Source organism: Engraulis encrasicolus, chromosome 24, assembly GCF_034702125.1.
Source record: "Engraulis encrasicolus isolate BLACKSEA-1 chromosome 24, IST_EnEncr_1.0, whole genome shotgun sequence".
In the NCBI taxonomy this organism is placed as follows: domain Eukaryota; kingdom Metazoa; phylum Chordata; class Actinopteri; order Clupeiformes; family Engraulidae; genus Engraulis; species Engraulis encrasicolus.
In genome coordinates this window covers 3,485,582-3,507,669 of record NC_085880.1, presented here as the reverse complement: position 1 = coordinate 3,507,669, position 22,088 = coordinate 3,485,582, and the positions used below count along the sequence as shown (strand labels likewise).

The window sequence follows — 22,088 nt, the reverse complement described above, 5'->3', positions numbered from 1 at the left end:
TACAGATTATGTGTCTTCCATCCGGGCTGTGCGAACTTCATGAGTGCGCACTTTCAGTCATCGGGGAATATGTTATGGCTGTAAAGGAGTTTGTGTGATTGTTAGTAAGGAATGTTTTTTCGACTAATGAAGGAGTTGTTGAGTCTAAATTGGGAACAGTGGCATTCTGCATTAGAACCTCTTCAGTGAAGAACACCAATCGGTGTTACTAACATGGCCGATGACAGCGAATGGGTCTTGGAGAGCATTGCTGGATACCTTGGAAGTCCAGAATGGGTCATACCTGTGACCGACTTTATGGAACACAAGTGCACAGGTAAGATTCAGACCTGCGTTGTAATTAAACAAGTGTTAGTGTTGTACTGAACGCTGGTAATAGGCCTACATGTGGACCAGTGAGCGCAGCGCTACTGTTATATAGCCCAGAAGTACTGTTATGTATGTAGGACTGCTGGCTCAACTGCAGTAATAGCCTACATGATGGCAAACAACTATGTTATTATCGTCATTTTTTGTACAATTATTTGTAATTACCAGTGAGCTGGTATCTCCCAGGTTGTCAACACAAATGTTTGGCTGTTGATTAGCTCAATACGCAGCCATTCCTCAGCATGCTTGATGCGCCAGCCCAATGTTTTGTTTCTCAGCGTCGGCTGTATGGATAGGCCAGTCTGCTAACAGTGCTAGCAACGAGCTAGCTTGTTATGTATCACAGTCATCGAAGTTTTGTTGATACCGTAATTATGGTTCCCTGTGGTTTGATGGTACCGTATTTGCTATTGGTGTTATAAGGCTAAGGATGCTACATCTGTGCTACTAGTTTAATGAAGTATTAACCTAATCTTCAGAACAGCATCTTAATCGCAGGCTAAGTGAGTTACGTCGAAGAACAGGCAAGTTCAAGCCATTGCATAACATGACTTAACATGATTTGAATTGTGCTGACCGCATATTTCATTTTTTTTTCTTTAAGTGTTTGATGATGAGGACGAAAACAAACTATCTTACACAGAAATCCACCAGCAATATAAAGAATTGGTGAGTAAAGGGAAGATTTTGTGGGATCTCTTTTGCTGTGTTGCTTGTTACAATACAAACAATCCAAATAATGAAAACAAATAAGCAAATAAAAACAGCAATGAATGATTATTACTGATGCAATCTTATGCAATGTTTTGGTGAAGCACAATAATAGATCTTTACATATCACTAATTAGGTGGAGAAGTTGCTGGAAAACTATATGCAAGACGTGGGGATCAATGAGCAACAGTTTGTGGAAGCATGCTCCTCTCCTTTCGCAAAATCCCAAACACTACAGGTAAGGTTATGCAAATACTATATGAGGTCATTGTTTTTTGTGTAACTGTGAGCACAAAAACAATCATTTGGCATGTACTTGCAACCAAATGGAAAGACCACAACATGAAAAGGACAGTGTGACCAGGATGTGATTTTGAGTTCAGCTATAGCTCATAAACAAGTCCATGCCAACAGCAGGGTGTTGTTAACTAAACTTGTGTGGACTCGATCTGGTGTGTGGGACTGGAGGTCTGTCTGTCTGTGTGGAGGAGGCTCATGTCTTCATAGACATCCAAAAGGGGGATTACACCCTCCATTGTGAGGCTGGGGCTTTGCAAGGTCTTCTTCTAATGATATTAGCACTCCAAGTACCTGGCTTGGTGAAGTCAAGCTGGAGATCTGGGTTGGTTATATAAACTATATGCAAATCCTTTGGCCGATCTTCATGCTCTGGGTCTGAGGTGCTGCATGCGCGGCGGGCAAGTCTCTGCAGGACCTGTTGCAGGCATTATTCATGCCTGTCTGAAAGGTGTCGAACAGCATTGTGCGATCGGCCTATTAGCTTGCAGAAACGTGTAATATTAATATGCACTTTACTTTTCCTGAGCTATACAACAATCGAAAGGCTGCCTAAAACTTTCCGTTAGCCTTTGGTAATGTTGGCAAATGTAAAACTGAAGTTCCATCCACTGCTCTGTAAGGCGTAAGGCTTAAGCTTAATTGTTATTTGATAGATGTACGGCCACACACATACCTTAAAGATGTACACAGGAACACAAATATTGTTTGTGAACCTACAATTGCATATGTTCCCCAAAGTGCTTTTATGTATATTTCTTTTTTAATGTATGTATATTTTTTCAGGGGCATTTTTGCCTTCATTTTGATAGGACAGTATGAGAGGCGACAGGAAGTGAGAGGGAGAGAGACATGGGGAGAGGATCGGCAAATGACTCGGGTTGGAATCGAACCCGTGTTGCTGGCGTAGTAGGCCGTTAGGCCACGGCAGGGACTTGTTTATATTTCTATGTGCAGTTTTTCAGTCCTCCGTCTTTTCCTCAGGTTTATTCAATGTAACCAATGTTGTTAGCTTGCTTTTTTGGCCAGTGAGGGATGACCTGTGTAGGTAGAGATTAGCCTCTTGGACCTTTGCTGCTGAACTGGGTTAGGTGAGTAAGGAAATAAATGCCTTCGGGGACTTACTGCCTACTGCCAGACAGACAGACTGCCATTCCCTGAGACAGATAAAGCACTACACACACACACTCACCCACAGGGATGCTGACAGAGGGGGGCAAATGGGTCAGTTGTCCCGGGCTCATGGAGAGAGGGGGCCTAGAATTGGGTTCTCACAGCATTGCATGCATTGTGAGAGGGGGCCCTTTCAGATGATTTTGTCCCGGGCCTAGTCAAAGCTGTCAGCAGCCCTGCTCACACACACACACACACACACACACACACACACACACACACACACACACACACACACACACACACACACACACACACACACACACACACACACACACACACACACACACACACACTAGACTTGCAATGTATTGGGCAGTTGCAGATATAGCCTGACTGGTCATTGTTTCTGACATCAGTTCATATGACAGTGGCAGATGAGCAGCCCAAGTAAACACACACTGTTCTTGCTAATTCGGCCTGCAAGCACAAGGGACTTATCAGTTAGTGTTTGTGTAGCTTCATAGCACATAGGTAGAATGTACAGCTGCAGAAGGATTAGGATTACAGCGTTATTCCAATTGTATAACTCCCACAGATCTCACAGTTGACTCAGCTTTCCCGGAAGCATCTGCACAATAACATTACTTTTAATCTTGGGTATGGAGAATGAGCAGTGTTGAATAGAAAGAACTGAAAGCAAAAGTCTAAACAGGCTGCTATTGCAAAAACGAGAATCTGAGGTTAATATCTGGAAAGGATTTAGGTCTTGAGTTGGAACGTTTTATTTGGGATAATATTGTACATCAGATGTGGTGGACAGAAAGAGACTATGACAATATTTGTACATGACAAAATGATTCATAAATATCACTAAACACCTGTTTGGCTTAAGATAATTGGTTTGAATAACAGTGATGAGTTCTGGGAATGTAAGAATTGTATGGGTACCTTTCTACAGCTCATGTGGGGCTGTGCACTGGGACTATGGAAGAGTTGTTGGAGCAGCCATGGCCAATTTCACCTCTTCTTTGCCTACTAAGCGATCAAACTCTAACAGCTGGACTTACAAAAGCACAGTTTGGATTAGCGCTTGCAGGCTTCCTTACTGGAGTCAAAGTTAATTTAAGGAACTGGGAAGGTACAAGTGTGCCTTGTCACATGGACTGGATTGAGCTTATGGCAAACACAGCTTGCTTGGAACTATTGCTTGCCAAAGTGAGAAACACATTGTCAAAATGTCATGCTAGGTGGAATATCTTCCTGACATACAGTGCACATCAATAATAAGTAGTACACCCCATTTGAAAAATAACATTTTGAACAATATTTCAATATTTCAAAACATTCTATCCGAAGTGGTCTAGAACTTTAGCCCCAGCATTATAAATGAGCTGTCACCAGAATGGCAATGACCAAGTCGTAATGTATTACTAAAGGCCCCGTGCACTGTCATAGTAGTGTAGTACTATAGGAGTTAACTTTCAATGTCTATTACAGCCTACCTCAGGAGGTACGCCGTGCATTAAGGGGCTACAACTTTAGGGACAGATGAATCTCAGGAGCATCTTTTGATGGGAATCATTGAATGTTGGTTTGCCAGGGCTTATTTTGACAAAAAAATAAGGATACTGGGACTCAAAACTCTGGAGTGATTAGCCCAAGATCAATTTTTCGAACTGACAGCATCAAAACAGCATGGTCTTAGAAAAATGAATGAAGAAAAAACAATGAAATGCAAATGAAGGAAAAAAAGAACATCGTGCCTACAGTGAAACATGGTAGTGATATTGACATTATGTGTGGTGGTGCAGAAGCGTGGCTGGTGTTGGAGAACTGGATTTGATTGCTATGAATAACAAAGACATCACCATCACTCCATGCGGGTCATTGTGTTCCACCATTGTGTTTTCCATCATGACGGTGACATGCATACCTTTGGCCAGTACTGATTTTCTGAAGATGTGAGAGTGATTAATTTTGACAGCTGACCTGAACTCATTCTGACATCCATGGGGCGTTTTGAAGACACAAATTGGCCATCACTGGGGTGTACTCATTTCTGCACTATCATACTTTAACAAAGACTGAAAAATACTGCATGTTATCTAAGTTGTATTATTAACTTTTCTTCTCTGATGTAACAGCAACAGATGTATTGAAGTTAGTCTTGGCACATTTTGGACTTATTGCTATGTGCTTGTTGACATATATTTCAAGTTATTACTTTTCAAGAGGGGTGTAAGCCAACTTAATTTTGATGTGCAGCACTGTATATTAAGGATGGAAATCAGGAAGAACTAAGTTGTAAAATATTAACTGCCCCGAGGTAATGAGTATATGTGTTGTTGTGGATGTTAAGCATTGCTGAGGAACTTTCCATCAAACAAGACCAAGTATTTGCATCACCAAGCAATTGCTCATCTTGCTCATAATATTTATATACATACTGTAAAACGAGAACAGTTTGTCCCAAAACTCTATACGTACCGGTACAACAAATCCGTGTTAAGAATGTGATTATTAAGTTTCATGTAATTTTCAAATTTTAGAATTTACAGACATTTTATTTTGTTAACCTATTCTCGAACTTATGTCTGAAGTCCATGTACGCTATGAAGCCTGCCACTCAAAGTGAATGTTCAGAAATACCAAGACAATAGTGTGTGTGCAATTCACATTGTCAGGACCAGTAGTTCAGATACACCGCGCTCTTCCGTGTGATGCGTCTCCAGTTGAATAACTTAGAAGGTGAGGAAGTGGATCGCACTCGGGTTCTTCTTTTCTTCTTTTTATCTTTTATTTTTTACATAGCACAGTGTTTCCCACAGAAATTTTGGAAACTATGGTGGCAGCCGGGATTTTTTTTTGTCCGGGGGGGGGGGGGTCTTTTCACGGACCTTTTGGGGGGGGGGGGGGTTCACGCAGTGTAAATGCAAAATGGCAAAACAATGACTACAGTATGACATTGGCGCATGGAGAAACTATAGGCCTACGCCTACATTTCAGCCATTTATATTTTGAGAAATAAGGCTACATAATACACATGCAGGGGTCTATGTAATGAAAAAAATAATAAAACAAAATAGGAGCAGAGATAAGAATTTAAGATTGCTGTGAAATTGTTAACGCATAAACAAAAAGGGTCTAAGAGGGTAGGCTATGCCTTTTCCCCACACACACATTCTACATGAGGGGTGCTGGTCACAGGGCCAGTTTTTCAAAATTCCTCCAATTAAAAGGGCTGAACAACATATTACACATTTATGTCTATATTCACATTCATTACACATTAATTTCTATATGCAGCCCGATGTCTCCTCTGCCTTGTCAATGAAGGCCTGTCACCTCATTACAACTGTAAAACAAAGCCTGGGGAGTGTTAGTAAACTCATCCCAACTGTCACTTCTCGGAAGGTTTTTTTTTTTGTATTGCTCCCAAACCCAAGTTAACTACAACAACTTGACAAGGCTTTTGATCCCTCTCTCTTTCAAGCACTTGTGGTTTTCTCTATAGGATGTATTTACTCCAGGAGGAAAATGCGAAGGAAATCGTAATTGAAATCGCTTCTAACAAACACGGAAATCGTTAAAAAAAAAATTTTTTTTTTACATTTTCGGAAACTATGGCGGCCAAATTTAAACTATGGCGGGCCGCCATAGTTTCCTCAATGTATGGGAAACACTGATAGCAGCAGAAGTGTAGACAAACGTTTTGGCTGTTGCTTTCGTCAGAGACACTGACTAAGGCAATAGCTGAAATGTTTGTCTACACTTCTGCTGCTATATAAAAAATAAAAAATAAAAAGAAGAAAAGAAGTACCAGAGTGCGATCCACTTGTCAGGACCAGAAAGGATGTCGGTTTGAGAACAGGTGATGACGCGACAATAAAATGATGTACTTTGAAAAACTAAAGCTATTTTAATAAACACCTTCTTTACAATGACTTTAAGTGAGTGGCAAAGAAGGAGTGGAGGCACACTTTGTATATGTACATCTATCGTTGATGTTCATTTTAAGTCCAGTAATTAATTATACATAATTTGTCTTTTGTCATAGAGTATATTCCAGCCTGTTCTGGCCACAGATGACTTCCAGATCTTCCGCACACTGATGGTCCAGAAGAACATGGAGCTGCAGCTTCAGGCCTTGCGCGTCATAAAAGAGAGAAATGGTACCACTTTTGTTTTTGTCCGGTCCGCACACATACACACACATTGCCCACTCTCATGTGCTTGCTCTCTCTCATCCTCTCATGCTCTCTCTCTCTCATGCTCTCTCTCTCTCTCTCTCTCTCTCTCTCTCTCTCTCTCTCTCTCTCTCTCTCTCTCTCTCTGTCTCTTTCTCTCGCTCTCTGTCTCTTTCTCTCGCTCTAATACCCTCTCTTTAATACTCTTTCCTACTCACCCACTGACTCATTTGCTCACCCTCTCTCAGGCTCTCTCAGGCTCTCTCAGGCTCTCCCACTCACTCATACACACACACACACACACACACACACACACACACACACACACACACACACACACACACACACACACACACACACACACACACACACACACACACACACACACACACACACACACACACACACACACACACACATACACACAGTGTAAACTAGGCATATAAACCAAATATAGGCATATAAAATTGATTAATTGTGTGTAATGTTTGCTGCTTGTGAGGCCAGTCTAAACTGGATTTCACCTGATATTTTCACATTTCCTCTTTGCCTTACATGCCAGCTCTTGATTTAGATGCGTGTACCACCACTGTAGCAGCACTGGGATGACAAGTGTTCTTATGAACTCAGCTTTGTCTCTGCACACTTACACTGAATACCTAAGGACACCTATGAGGAGCATAATGAGCATAGTCAGTGAGCCACATACATAATTAACGACAATGCCAGCTCTAATGAATGTGTTTAATTATCAGGTGCCCTTCCCGAGTGCTTGACGGACGGACAGGATGTTATGAGTGAGCTGGAGCAACAGGAGATGAAGATCCTACAGGAAGTGCTCCTGTGAGTATTAAGCGAGACTGTAAACAATGTCCCCTGCGTTTATCAGCAGTGCGTTATGGGTAGCCTCTAGGGTTGTAACAATACATGCAACTGACGATTCCGTTCGTTTCACGATTTTTGCGCTGCGGTTCGATACACCCCACGATTTTAAAAATGTATGTTTTTGACGGCCGTTTAAGTTACAAGAGGTTTCTAATAATGTTAAAAAAGTAAAAAAAATAAATAAATTATATTGATTTGAAGCTTGGAAGCACCATGCATCACATCATATCATGTGGTTGTTTTCTGGACTGAAGGGTAACAGAACTTTAAAAGAGCTGCCTTCTTGCATCACAATACAGTATCGTGACTCTGCATCACTCGTGCATCACGATTTCTTGATTCGATACAATATCGTTATAGCCCCAGTCGCCTCATGATGTGCACCCATTGACAGTAGATATAAGTGCACCGCCCCGCTTGTGTAATACTATCAAATGTCACTACCATGGTCAAAAGCACCAACTCCAGGTCAACATTGGAGGGTCAAAATTGTAGAATGTTGTAATGACCGTAGTGTGTGCCCAGGCACATAGAAGATAGCAATCAATATTTTCATAATTATTGGGGTGTTTTTGTAACCTGGTTCTCACGATGGTTGTTACGAGCTTACAAAGTTTAACAAAGATGCACGAAGCACGAAGGGTCTGCGTGAGAGCCAGGCTAGTGTTTTTGCCCCTCCACCTTAACCTTTGGGGTGGTCAAAAAGGTCTGTTCCCCCCTAATTCCACCTAAGACCATAGTACAGTACTACACCATTACACAGAGACTTTACTACCTGGTCATTACCATTCTTATAATATCAAATGTGTAACAGTGGCCATGTCTTAACAGATTAAGGCAGGCACCTTAAAAACACAGTGTTGTTCTATTGTAGTCTCATAATATGCACTGCCCTGCCAGGGGAATGCCCCTTACACCACTTACTATTTGTTGACAAAACTTAAAGTGATATTGTCCCATTTTTTGAATGAAAATAATAGGGTTTTACAGTTCTCCTGTAAGAGAGTCCTATGAGACCAGCTGGCGGCTAACTGGTCTCATAGGACTCAATGCTAACTGCTAGCTTGGAGGTAAAATTTGCACTGCCATAGCTACAAAACGGTTGAAAGTACAGGGAAACGGTAAAACCCTATCATTTAACTCAAGGGCAGGTGTAAAATAAGTTTATTTCCAAAAATGGGACAGTATCACTTTAACTTAACTAATTTTCTGTGCATGTGATACATTATGATTCAGCATCAGATGTGTCACACATAGGTGTTTGGATTTGTTCAGTGATTTAACATGGAGCCAAACAAACAGAACACATGAACCAATTGAGTATAGAGTAGAAAAGGTCAGAATAGGGTGGTACGGTACTGTATATTCTGTAATTTTGAGTACTTCATCTCTCTCGCCTTGTATAAGTTGGTCACACTCAAAATAGCATACTAAGCAAAACATAGTGTCCGAGATCATTTCCTTGTCCAGCCTCAGCAAGTGGGATTAGTATAGTTCACACAAAGATTTCGAGCTGGACAAACAAGCAGATAAGCTCACAAGACTATGTCAGTGAGGCAGTAAGACGCTTAGCACTTAAATGAAACTTGAGTAAATGGTTTTCTTGAGCGTCCTAAAGTCCAGAATCTAGAGTGTAGAATGTCATATTTCTCTTTTTTGTTGGGACAAGACAAGTTTTTTTGGTCCCGTCTTTTTTTTTTCTCCTGTTTATTTAATACTGATACAATTTTCTTTTAAATTGTCTTAACATTTCATTATTTTTTTGCGCTGCAGCTTTCCCTCAGAATAGGTTTATAACCTACAGACCAACAAACACTTATGTATGACGTGTCGTAACCTGTGGTCAGCTTTTCTGTCTATGCCGTCGCCAAAAGTTTTCTGAAGATGTCACGTCAGGCAGGGCTTGATTACTGCACAGGCTAGATGTGGCTGCAGCCTAGGGACCCCCACCTGCCAGTGGGCCCCCAATTGGCCAAAGAGGGGGAAACAATTTTGCTGGATTGCAGATGCGGTATTGAAAAAATAATGTCTTGTTAAGTGGCCTCCACAGTTGGCAAACTTATACATTTGTAGCTTGGAATTGTGACACTGTTTATGTAGGTTTGTCACAGAATTCGTTTTCTGTAGGGGTGCCTACCACAACCCGTGGCCTTGGGGCCTCCGGCCATCTTAATCCAGCCCTGACCTCACGGTACAGTGCCGCGGTGCACTTGAACTCAACCTGTCCTGACTTCAGCTTCTGTCTTTGGTGGACAGTGTCCCATCACCTGAAGTCAACTTTAAGGTTTTAGCTTTTTGCCCATGTTCCATAGGCGTGGACCCGGAGACACCGCCTCGTACGCACGTGTGTGTGTGTGTGTGTGTGTGTGTGTGGATGTACTGAAGGCTTAATCACTTCAATTAAAGGATCACGGACAGTGGCTTTGCTCCACAGGGCAAATGTGAAAAGTCCATGCCCCGGCTCCTCATTAACCCATTGATGTCACAACATTGACCCTAGCGTCGGGAGCTGCACGATGCAGCATTAGGTTCATGAAGTTTGAGAGTTTTTGATTTAAAATTAGGTATGTTAGACTTGAATGAACATGTTCTAATGCAAGACAAGGGTATACAATTTATTGTGCGTGTTTATGCGCTTCAGAGGCTGAGATATTTAGGTTTGTATAGGCTGAAAGTAGCCTGGGCAAAAAGCCGACTGTTGACTGTTGACGGAATCCATCTCGTGTAGGGTGGGAGATGGTGTGATCTTACTCTGCCGTTTAAATTCATTGGAGTTCCGAAGTGAAATTAAAACCCATAGTGTGCTTGTTAGCATGACTGGAACGATATGCGTCGCAAAATCATAAAAATAACAAAACAAAATTGTGAATATAGTTACGTTAACCAATCAGTAATGGATTTCGCGGGTGAGTTTCGGGTCACCACTCTCAACTGTTTGCTGATTGAGAGAACCGAGCTGGAGGCTTTTGCCAGACGATGTGTGGAGCCAAAATCTTTGGGTGGAGTACATAGGATGGCGTCGCCAGGCTAGGCTGACAGTACCTTTTCCCAAAAAATAGGTTAGGCATTAAGCGTTTTTTTACAGGTGATCTAAACATCAATGGGTTAAAACCCTGTGAAGTCTTCAACTTCATCTATCAGTTCTATTTTGGTTGAACTTTTTTTTCCACTGGGCTAAAAACTAGTCCAGTTTAGGATTATGAGCTAGCTGCTGTAGAGTGTTGTAACATCTTCGAGTGTTGCATTGGATTTACCTAAGATTACTTAAAGTGCAGCTTAACATCCACACCGGACGTGCACTAACCGGATTTCTACACATCTTGGTTAGTTAGTTAAATTAAGTTAAGTTATTCAGAATGTAAATGCTGACTCGGGAATGGTTCAAATGTGTTTGAGAAGATCCTCTATTAAACCTTTTAAAAATGGCTGCAGATCCTGATCTTGTTTACTCAAACTGCTATGCTTTACTCTTGGGTCAAAGACGTCCAACATGAAAATGTCCTTCAGTGCTAACGGATACTTTTGCTTACTGTAACTGGGAAAAACATGATTTTCAATTTTTTGAAAAGTGAATGCATGAAAGCCAAGCCAAAATAATAATTAAAAAAAAACTTTTTTTTTGCATTTACAGTAAGCAAAAGTATCCGTTACACTGCAGGACAATTTCATGTTGGACGTCTTTGACCCTCTTATGCACTCTTAATCGAGTATGAAAGTTATTGCGACTATACAGCATGTTTTCTGTGAAAACATCAGGTCTTCATGGCAACGACAGGCTTGCTGAAAACCACGACGAACACATTCAGAATACACATTTATTAATGTGTAGTTGTTGAGCACAAAGTATTCGCTAATGGCTGTGAAGTCCATACTCTTATCATGCAAATGACCTGTCACGCAGGGCACACTTCTGTGTTCTGTGGGTGATGCAGCAGGCTTGTAGGCTACATTTAAGATTCAGAACTAGGTTATATGTAGACATATCCAATTACATTTCCTGACTATCTGACCCCAGGTTGCCCCTCCTGTCGTTTGTTTTAAGCGCTGATAGCGACAAGTGGATGCGTTCTGCTGTGCTTTTATCACACTGAATTGCCACAGGTTTCTGTGCATTCCATACCTGCACAATGGCATCTCAGACAACTGTGTGTGTGGAGAGTAACCTATCAGGCTCCGCTGCCTTTCATTTCCACCACGGTCAGTGTTCTACTCATTTTACACAGTCCTGTGCGCGTCCTTCTTGCTCAAAATCCCCAGTCCGTATTTTAATGGGAGCGTGTACGTCCTACCAGAGCTCTGGGTCCTACAGTACATGAATGAAACATGAATGTAATCATCTGTCGGCTATTCGGAAGTGACACATACACATTCACAATTGTTGGTCCTTTCTTTTTTCTTTTGCTACTTTTCTACTTTTTCTACGTTTCATTCTTCAGTTTTTGCTTTTTGGGAGTTTTTTGAGCAAAAAATCCTGTTTCATTGCTTGTAAATTCTTGATTCATGAGTACATGAAAATAAATATCTTGTGTCTTCTATCTACTATTTCCTCCTGATCTGCCAGCTGTTAAAAAAACAACAACAAATATCTTCTTACACAGCCCAGCCTCCAGATGATTTCCTTTGAAATTGGCCGTAGCCTCTTACTACAGATGGGGTCGCCGGCGGGCCTATTTACTATTTGCTGAAAATACTCAACTACATCATAACAACATTGCTATGACTATGAAGAGAGCCTTAAGTAACAGATGAAGACATAGCCATTACAATTTTGGTGACAGTAAGGTTATAATATCTGCTCTGCGCTAAGGGGTTAATCCATATTGGATGCTTCCATTGAGGTAGCAGATGGCTTCAAGTGCGTGTGATGACATTTCGGTGCCCTTTTCACTCAGCTTGTTATTCTCGATAGCCTACCTGTCTCCGTCATTTAGCCAGATAACCTTTCCCATCAGGTTGTTATGTCCCATCGTTTCCTTCCCTCCACTCCAAAATGTAATGATCCTCTTGGATGGCATGTTGTTTTGGCCTCGTCTTTTTTGACCATTGACCTTCCTCTCTCCGTAAGGGCCTCCGCACATCGGCTCTGACAAAGTGCTGAGCACTGCTCTGCAAAAGTTCGATTCCATTGTTGTCAATACCCACACATTGTGCCGATGTCCGCGGACATTCGCTGATGTCGGCTAGCGATTAGAGGCCCATTGACTATCCATGCTATGTTCGTGTGAAATTGGATTTGGGGGTCTGAATTGTGTCGGAAGCGAAAGTGCTCTGCAGTGCTGTCGGAGCCGATGTGCGGAGGCCCTTAGGTCTTTAAAGTAAGGGTTACTGCAAGCTGCTGCCATTTGTGCAAACGGGGTGTTTTTGTTGCCGCACCATAGGAGGTCGAAGGAGGAGTACGACATTGAGATGGCCCGACGGACGCATGTGGAGGAGGAAGTGGGGACCACGTCCAGAGGCGTCTCGGCCGTCACGCCTATCCCCAATGGGATCGGCCATCACCACACCCACAAACCCTCACCTGCTGCTCCTGCCGCTCCTGCCACCAACAACACAGAGAAGACCACAGAGGTCAGTCTTATGAATCTGACACTCTTACAAGAGATAAAACACTTGAGAATTTCTCCATAGAAATGCATGGCGATACCTACAGTGCACATCAATAGAGAAGAAACTTTCGCAAAAGTAGGACTTTGAACAATAGCACGTGTTTGCACAATTTCTGCCTGTCCACTGCCAAAAGCCAATCAGCTTCCAATTTGCACAAATAATCTTTTTTAGCAATTCTATGCAGTGTTCTACAGAGTTCAAAATAACCTGTGAAAAAAGGCAGGTTGGGCCTGGTTTTACGAACTAGAAACCTCAAGGCTTCGCCAATGTGGACGCCCATTGCAGGGACTTTGGTAGAAGGCTCTCTCCATCCAAACACACACACACACACACACACACACACACACACACACACACACACACACACACACACACACACACACACACACACACACACACACACACACACACACACACACACACATTAGTATCTGCCTCGGTGATGCCCCACAAGGCTCACCTGCTGTCTTATATGAGGCAAACACAACTAGGGCAACGGCGACTCAGGGATTAAAGGGTAGTAGCCTACCCAGCGCATGCTTATCTAATTTGTGTTTGCATGTTGTTGGCTCAGGTTTGTTTTCCTGCCAGTGACATGTCAACTTAATTTAATCACTTAGTTAATAAAAACGCAAGCGCATGCTCACACACACACACACATACACACACACACACACACACACACACACACACACACACACACACACACACACACACACACACACACACACACACACACACACACACACACACACACACACACACACACACACACGCACACTCACACACGTGTGCACCAAATGGCCTATGAAAAAAGAAGCAAAATGCTGCTGTTCTCTTGCTGCATTGTGCCTTTGTGCTAAGTAGTTTTTTTCTCAAAGTAGTCTCAAAACACATGGTCAGACGTGGTCATGGCCACTGGTCTTGGTTAGGGAATCACACCCATGTGACTCCTGACTCATGCACACCTCACCACACAGTAGCTCTCCCGGGCTGCCCCAAGTCTATTAACAGGTGGCTGGTGAATGCAAGTAAGTCGGTGAGTGCAGTTAAGTCTATTATCAGACGGGTCATGACACATTTCAATGTGAAATGTAGTGTAAAGTAAATATTATTGGACGTCGACTTCAAACCAGAAGGAAATGAAGGAGAAGATGTAATATAATATATAATGTAATATGAAAATATTTCCCAAGACGATAATAATAATAATAATAATAATAATAATAATAATAATAGTAATAATAATACTACCTTCGTTTTCTATAGCGCCTTTCAAATCACCCAAGGTCGCTTTAGTATATAATATCAGTGGAAGTGTGTGTAGGTGTGTGCTTGTGGACACTAGAAGTCAAAAGCCTCCAAAAAGAGATGGGTTTTAAGGTGTTGTTTAAAGATGGCCAGTGAAGAGGCAGGAGTGGGGCAGCCACATGAGAGGCTCTGTCACTGGTGGCCTTGAGTCTAGTGCGGGGGATGACCAGCTCGCCCTTGGAGGAGGACCGCAGCGATCTTGAGGGGTCATAGGAGTGGAGGAGGTCGGCAAGGTAGTGGGGCGCCAGAACATTGAGGGACTTGAAGGTGAGGAGGAGGACTTTGTAGATGATACGAGATTTGACAGGGAGCCAGTGTAGCTGTCTGAGTACGGGGGTGATGTGCTGCCAGGGCCTAGTGCCCGAGAGAATCCTGGCAGCAGAGTTCTGGACATATTGCAGTCTGTCTATGGCCTTACTGGGTAGACCAAGCAGGATGGCATTGCAATAGTCTAGACGGGAGGAGACGAAGGCCTTTACAATATAATGGCCTTTACAAACCCTTCAGTTGAGTGTATAAAATGAGCCTGGCCATGCCTTGTGCGTTCGTTACAATCTGAAGGGTAGCTTGGAAACCCTAGTGTTTAAATCATCGCTGCGATCCGTTACACCATTACATGTGCCTCAGCTGAACCCATGACCAGCCATTACACTTTCGGCACCATTGCTGGATCTCAAATGGTGCACTTGTGCACTTCAGTGTTCATGTTTCAGTGCGTATGCCTATGGCGTATTAAGTATGCACCGAAACATAGTGGCCAAAGTGCACAAGTGCGCCATCTGAGACACAGCACATGTGTAATGAGGGGCAGTGCCTTAATCAGGTCTGTGGGTTCATGGCTTACTGGAGTCAGAACACATTTTTAACCTTAGTGTCAGTTGGCACAAGCACATCATTGACAGTTGACAGACAGCTTTGGGATGTGTTAATGTTGCAGAAGACAATGTTTTATATGACGATAAGCAGCATGATGGAAAAAAAATTATGATAATTTCAGATCAGGCCTGAAGATGATGAATAGTATATTAACATGAATAGTATATTATATATATATTATGCTGGCATTTGTCTGGTTTCGACTTGTACCACAAATGTATCATATGGGACAGAGGCCACAAGTAAACATGATGCCCTGTTTAGACTGGCATGGCGCACCACAGCTCTGCGTCGCTGAAGGAAAAGAAAAAGTTTGAATTTGGGTCACCATTGGGGCGCAGATTGGAGAGGTTTCTTATGGGAATATAATGTAGCTTCAGCACTTGTGATGGAGGGTCAGTTATTTTAGCCTGACATACTTCAGCCGTCATGAATCTGTATACCCGTAGCAGTCTCTCTCTCTCTCTCTCTCTCTCTCTCTCTCTCTCTCTCTCTCTCTCTCTCTCTCTCTTTCTCTCTCTCTCTCACTCTCGCCACTGCTATTGGAGTGGTAACATTATCAATGCAAATCACCCCCTTTCAGACAAGCAACACCACCGCGAAGAAAGAGGAGAAGAGAGTGGCGTTGGAGAAAGGAGATAATGACCACAAGAGTGCAGTTAAAACAGGCGGCGCCAACCCTGCCAAGCCACCCGCAGGTAACTCAATCTCTTCTGGCTCTCCCAGTGCCCTCTGTCCCCAGACTGTTGAGGTGACCAAACAGCCAGGCTATATTTCATTGCACCGTGTTTATTGGATTTCTGGACAAATGGACAGTGTTATTATGTACACTGGACTAGTGATAAAATATATTTATTTAACCCATTGATGCCTCATGTTGCGTTGCGCAACATTGGCCCTGGCGCCTGGAGCTGCATTACGCAACATTCAGGCTCATGAGATTTGAGACAACTTTATTTAAAATTTGTCTGACATGAATGAACACATTCTAATGAAATATTAGGGCCTTAGCGTTTAAATGCAACTTAGTGCATATTTTTAAGTGCTTCAGAAGGTGAGATATTTAGGTTTTTATAGGCTGAGAGCAGTTTTTCTTAAAGAGTGCTCAGGCATTTAGCATCCTTTTTTGCAGGTGCCTTAGGCGTCAATGGGTTAATATATATATTATATATATTGGCACCTCTGGATGTTGAAGAAAATGTTTCCCACACCCCCATCTCCCACCCTTGCATTTTGGTTTAAAAAAAAAAAAAAAAACAATCAATCATTACTATTTTAAAATTATTATGTCAGGTTTTGGTCTCCCTGTGACATTATTTTTATTTGCCGGTTGGATGTTGGTCCTTATTTTGTATTTGTGAATATAATGTAACCCCTAACTCCTTCTAAATACTGCCTTTGGGCCATTCTTTGTGAAACACTTTTTTTTGTTAAACCTGATAAAATTCAAAGAGAAACACGATAAAGAAATTTAAAAATACAATTCGGAGAGAAGTGGTGCCTCATCTCAACCAAAGTGCACGGGGTGCCAATATTTCCACTGAAAACCGTCTCTGTCAGGCTGCTGAGCAGCACTCTCCTCTTCTGCATTACGACGTCTTGATGACGTCACCTGTGTGTCATGCATCTTCCCCTCCAGAGAAAAGTGGCACTGATGGCAAGACTCTTCCCGCCGTCAGAGCCACAGCGAAGGGCAAAGAGGCTCCCGTCTCGCCCAAGAAGAGCCAGAACAGCCAGGCGGCTGAGGTCTGGCTCGAGGAGGCGCGTAAGGAAGCTGGCATCTCCAAGCCATTTACGGTAAGTCCCTCTCTAAAACCACAGTGGTCCCCGGCTCTGGAACAGTCATTACGCTGGTGTTCACCCATGCAACAGAGCCGAAGCTTCTGTTTATGTTTGATTTTTTGAGGTAAAGCGAGGAGTTGCAAAATTGCTACAGCAGAAACACCACTGAAACAGGCTGACCTTTTTAAAAATCCTGTATCTGGGACCACAAACTCCCAAACTGCCAAACAAAGATTATGCTACAAAATGCTATGTGTAAGTTGTGCTAAACCTCTGCAGATTTAGCTGCACTGGATCCCTATCGCCTATCAAATTCAATTCTAGCAGTTTTCCCTGGACAGACACTACAGTTCCTTTATCATCTTTTTATAACCACATGGGAGATTGGTAGCCTGGCTATTGACTGTGTCACAAGTGAGATATGTTCTGAAATCATTATTATTAATTTCCTCGTGAGGGAGGTTTATCTTAACTATTTTAAATACTTTCAGTTCCTTAGGACATTGTAGGACATTGTGCAGACTACGTATCCATTGGCAACCATGTGATTTATCCACCTTATTATCCACAGTTACAAGGATGGCGGCATTACTATTTGGGTAGCATTTGCTAGCGGCAACTTCAGATGGGCTATGGGCAGACTAACAGGAACTAGCAGACAGGAAAACCTGCGGTAGCACGACAAACATTGAAATAGTCAGGGTTAGTGGGCGTGGTAAAAAGGTGGAGAGTGTGATGTGTTTTCATTCAACATCATTTAGTGTCGTTAGGTGGTTGTATTATTGATTGTTTTGTGTTGTACTTCATTGTGTGTGTTTGTGTGTGTGTGTGTGCGTGTGTGTGTGCCTGTATGCATGTGTGTATGTCTCTGTGTATGTGTGTGTGTGTGTGTGCGTGCGTGTGCCTGTGTGTATGTCTGTGTGTGTGTGTGCAGGAGTTGTCGGCATCTCAGCAGGAGCAGCTGCAGCAGCGTGCCCAGTACCTGAGGCAGCAGCGGGACAAGCTGCAGGCCCTGAAGAAGGAGCAGCAGAGGCCCAAACACCCAGAGGAGACCCCCGCCCCCGCCCCTGCACCCGTACCCGCACCCAGTACACAGGTCAATTACCTTGCTATAACCGTAGCCGTCCCCGCACCCACACCCACACCCAGCACACAGAACAATTACTGCTGCATTGCTATTATATAGCCATAGGCGCCCACGCATCCGCACACAGCACACATCACACAAGTCAGTTATTGGTACCTTGCTATAACCATAGCCACCCACGTACCTGCACTCACACACAGCACACAGGTCCGTTATCGCTACCTTGCTGTAACCATAGCCCACGCAACTGCACACAGGTCAGTATCTGCTTCATTGCTATGCAGCCATACTACTAGACCATATAGAGCACCCTCCAAGAAAGATTTATTATTGCATTGTACACACACTGTAAAAAAGGAATGGTTGAAATGTTGACTACTGTTATCATTTTATGTGAATTCATTACCCTTCATAAGAAAGTAATTAGAGTTACCATACATGAACTTCCACTTGCAAAATATACGAAAGCCTGTGGAAAACTCTTGTGAAAAAACCCTTTAAATTAATTTTAAATATATCCGACTGGGTATTCCCACTAACAAGCATACAAACGTTGTAAGTCAACTACGACTCCACTAAGTCAAAGCAGTAAGTATTGTCTACAGCATAGGTCAGTTACTGCCATGTTGTGTCACTTTGGTGTTATAAATGCTATAAAGCCATATTGCTTTTACCATAGATCATCTTAATAGCTTCCTCCGAGAAAAGGCGTTCCACTATGCAAACCGCTAAAAGACATGGATATGAAACTGAAACCCTGTAGCACTTTTGTGGCAGTGATATGTATAATAACAGAGTAGTATAGTTATAGAAATTTGTCAAAATCAATATTCTGGATTATGTTGGGTTGTAATTTGTTTTACTATTCCTGTTAACTTCAACAGAGGAGTTACAGAGGAGTAAAGTGTACAACAATATGTGTTATCATGTACTTTCCCCATAGGTGTAGAGTGAGTGCACTATGTTACAGTTAGTTATGTAGATCGGAAACAAAATGAACAGAGAAGAAATATGTCATATCATGTCATACATTATTTGAGAAGAAATCATCCATTTTAAACATAGACATAAGCTTATTGCTGTGTTGATAGTTGTAGTGCTGTAGTGATGTTCTGCTGTATTACATGAAGCTAGCGATAAGTATCTCAGCGTACACTCAGAAAAGCTCTGCATGCACTGACCTTCATGCCCGCACATTTATTAGCTATCTGACGAATAGATTAATCCGTAGATTCAATTAGGGGGAATGATTTCCATGATTAGCAAAGGGAGGCTATCAGATGAAAATTGCTGCTCAATTTTTATCGGAATCCCACAGCGCCTGTCGCTGCAGTATTCAATTAGCCACTAATGTGAACCCCACTGACTTTCACAGGCCTTAGAGAATGCGGTAATTCCACCACATTGAAAGGCTGAAACCCCAAAATTGCCAAAACAAATACTACTACAGTTCATGTTGTGTATTGCACGTTGGGACGGTGGTGGCTCTGGTGGTAGGGGAGCCTGTTTGGCAAGCAGAAGGTTGTAGGCTCGAGCCCCACTCTTCCTGACCCCATCGGTTTGTCCTTAAGAAAGATACTTGACCCCAATTGCTCCTGGTGTGTGAATGTGAGTGTGAATGGTTGAATGTGAGACATGCAAGGCTTTGAGTGCTCTAAGGAGTGGAAATGCGCTATATAAATGCAGTTCATTTCCATTAATTCCACTACAACCTCTTGCTCTTGCACTAAAACTGTTGTTCTGTTAACGCACACTGTTCACAACAATTCATGAGAATTATTTAGAGGTAATGCATGTTTTCTTTTTCTTCCAAATGTGTAATGTTGACGAAAACGCGTTCAGAAGGAGAGTGTCCCCAAGAAGGCTGTGAGTGCTACTAGTAATGGCACCTCCTCACAGCCAGGGGGTGCTCACCAAGGGGACCAAAGGCCAAAGGTGACGGGTCATGATCTAGGACCCAGTGTGTTGTGCAGAGTTGTTATGAACCCACAGAAACCATCCTTGTCTTAGTAGAAGTAGAGATCTTCACGTGTAGTCTTTTTCCTCGTTGTTGTTACTTCTTAAAGCAACACTTTTTGGCACATTTTCTGAAAAGTTACACAATTTACACGTTTTCAAAACGGTTTAATTGGTTCAACTTGCAGTAGTTTGAGAGACAATTCGGCTTCCAAACCTGTAAGGCAACCAAAGATGATGACTTGGAGGCACCGTGTCTCAGTGAGAGCTGTACCATTACTCCAGGGACCCGGGTTCAATTCAGACCAGAGATCATTTTCATGTCCTTCTCATCTCTCTCCCTACTTGTCCCCACCCCTCTTACACACACACAAGGTGTAAAAGTCTAAAAAAAAAAACATAAAAAAAGATGAAGACTACTTAGTGTTGCTTTAACCTGATCAGAGGTCAAAAGTAAAAGTGGAAGTAAAATAACAACCGTCCACAGTTTCCTTCCAACACAAGTGACTTCAGTGAGTCTAATGTACCTTATTCGCAATTATTATTTCTTTATTTCCTTATTTCTTGTTAGATTTTATTTTTTTTGTAACAAAGTCTGTCCACCTCATTAGGTACAATGGAATAACTGGTGTAACGGCTGTGTAATATCATGTGCTAGTGGTGTACTTACTCCATAAATGTACTTCCACTGTAACACCTTGACACCTCTGAACCTGAATTTGTGTGAAATTAATTAATTGTTCAACCAACATTTGTTGATCACTCTGTTGAATATCTCTCTCTCTCTCTCTCTCTCTCTCTCTCTCTCTCTCTCTCTCTCTCTCTCTCTCTCTCTCTCTCTCTCTCTCTCTCTCTCTCTCTCTCTCTCTCTCTCTGCAGGAGATATCAGTAGAGGAAAGGAAGAGGTTGCAGAAAAGGAAGCACCTTGCAGAAAAATTAAAAGAAGAAGTGATCAAGAAGTAGCTCTTTCGGCTTCTTGACGACCACCAAGAGATTATTGTTTGATAAATGGACTACCGTACAAATAATTATACCAGGAGACTGGAGGAAGATGCCATTAAAAATATACAGCATTTTAAACTGTTATTTATGTAGGTGTAATTTAAGACATGCATTCTACCTAATGCATATTATGCTAATGCTATGTTTAATAAACAATTTTATATACTCCTCTTTTTTCACTTGGGATTAGCACGCACTGTATGAATTCAACTTCCAGGATCAATTTGCTCATCCGATTTTCATTTCTCAAGTAGCAATCATGGTCATATGTTCTACATAACTGTGGCATTCACTTTTTAAAGCTCACACATACTGAGGGCTGTACGCAGCATTAAGTTAAATGTTGCCATGTGTGTTTTCATAATGTGTTGTAGCATGACCTGCACATGTGCTGTCCATGGATAATGCTGTATTCCGTTTTGTAAATATTGTTTATTCTGGTTTGATTATGCTATGTTGCAAAGACATCTATCATGTTTGAGGGTTTTGGAGGGATGCAAGTATGTAATATTCAAACTGCACATCTGTGATATGCAAATAAAGAATAGTTACTCTTTGCATAAAACACTGAGCTGTCTTTGTTCTTATAGGATTATGAGAGGGATTGTCATTCTTGACATATTTATCTATTTCCTCACAAAAGCAATTTTACACCAGATTATTATCTTTTTTTTGTTTACATTGTGTGTGTGTGTCTGTCTGTCTGTCTTTTAATTGCTGAAAGTTTTTCAATGATGTTTTGATGCCGAATAAAGAAGGGAGATATTGTTTTGTTATGAAGGGATTTATATGCTCGTATGAAATCAGCCTGCTTGTTTGGATTTGTTCTACAGTAAACAGAATGTTTTATGCAAGCTCAGAAAAAAAAAAAAAAAAATCCCGGATGTGACGTCAGCTTATG

General features: G+C 42.1%; 1 protein-coding gene across 1 annotated transcript; it reads left to right on the top strand.

The window, feature by feature from the left end:
- cfap36 (cilia and flagella associated protein 36) lies at positions 1-21,366 on the top strand. The gene is made up of 10 exons (XM_063191576.1): positions 1-316; positions 974-1,038; positions 1,218-1,319; positions 6,552-6,666; positions 7,437-7,524; positions 12,945-13,134; positions 15,944-16,058; positions 17,000-17,157; positions 18,077-18,238; positions 21,065-21,366. Exons 1-10 carry the CDS (start codon positions 214-216, stop codon positions 21,146-21,148), a joined length of 1,182 nt encoding a protein of 393 aa, XP_063047646.1. The 5' UTR covers positions 1-213; the 3' UTR covers positions 21,149-21,366.
- Positions 21,367-22,088: the final 722 nt, after the last annotated feature.

Coding starts and splice junctions, on each gene's coding strand:
- cfap36 (XM_063191576.1), top strand. CDS start 214: ATGGCCGATGACAGCGAATGGGTCTTGGAGAGCATTGCTGGATACCTT. Junction 7,525..12,944: donor ATCCTACAGGAAGTGCTCCT/GTGAGTATTAAG, acceptor GCCGCACCATAG/GAGGTCGAAGGAGGAGTACG. Junction 18,239..21,064: donor TACCCGCACCCAGTACACAG/GTCAATTACCTT, acceptor CTCTCTCTGCAG/GAGATATCAGTAGAGGAAAG.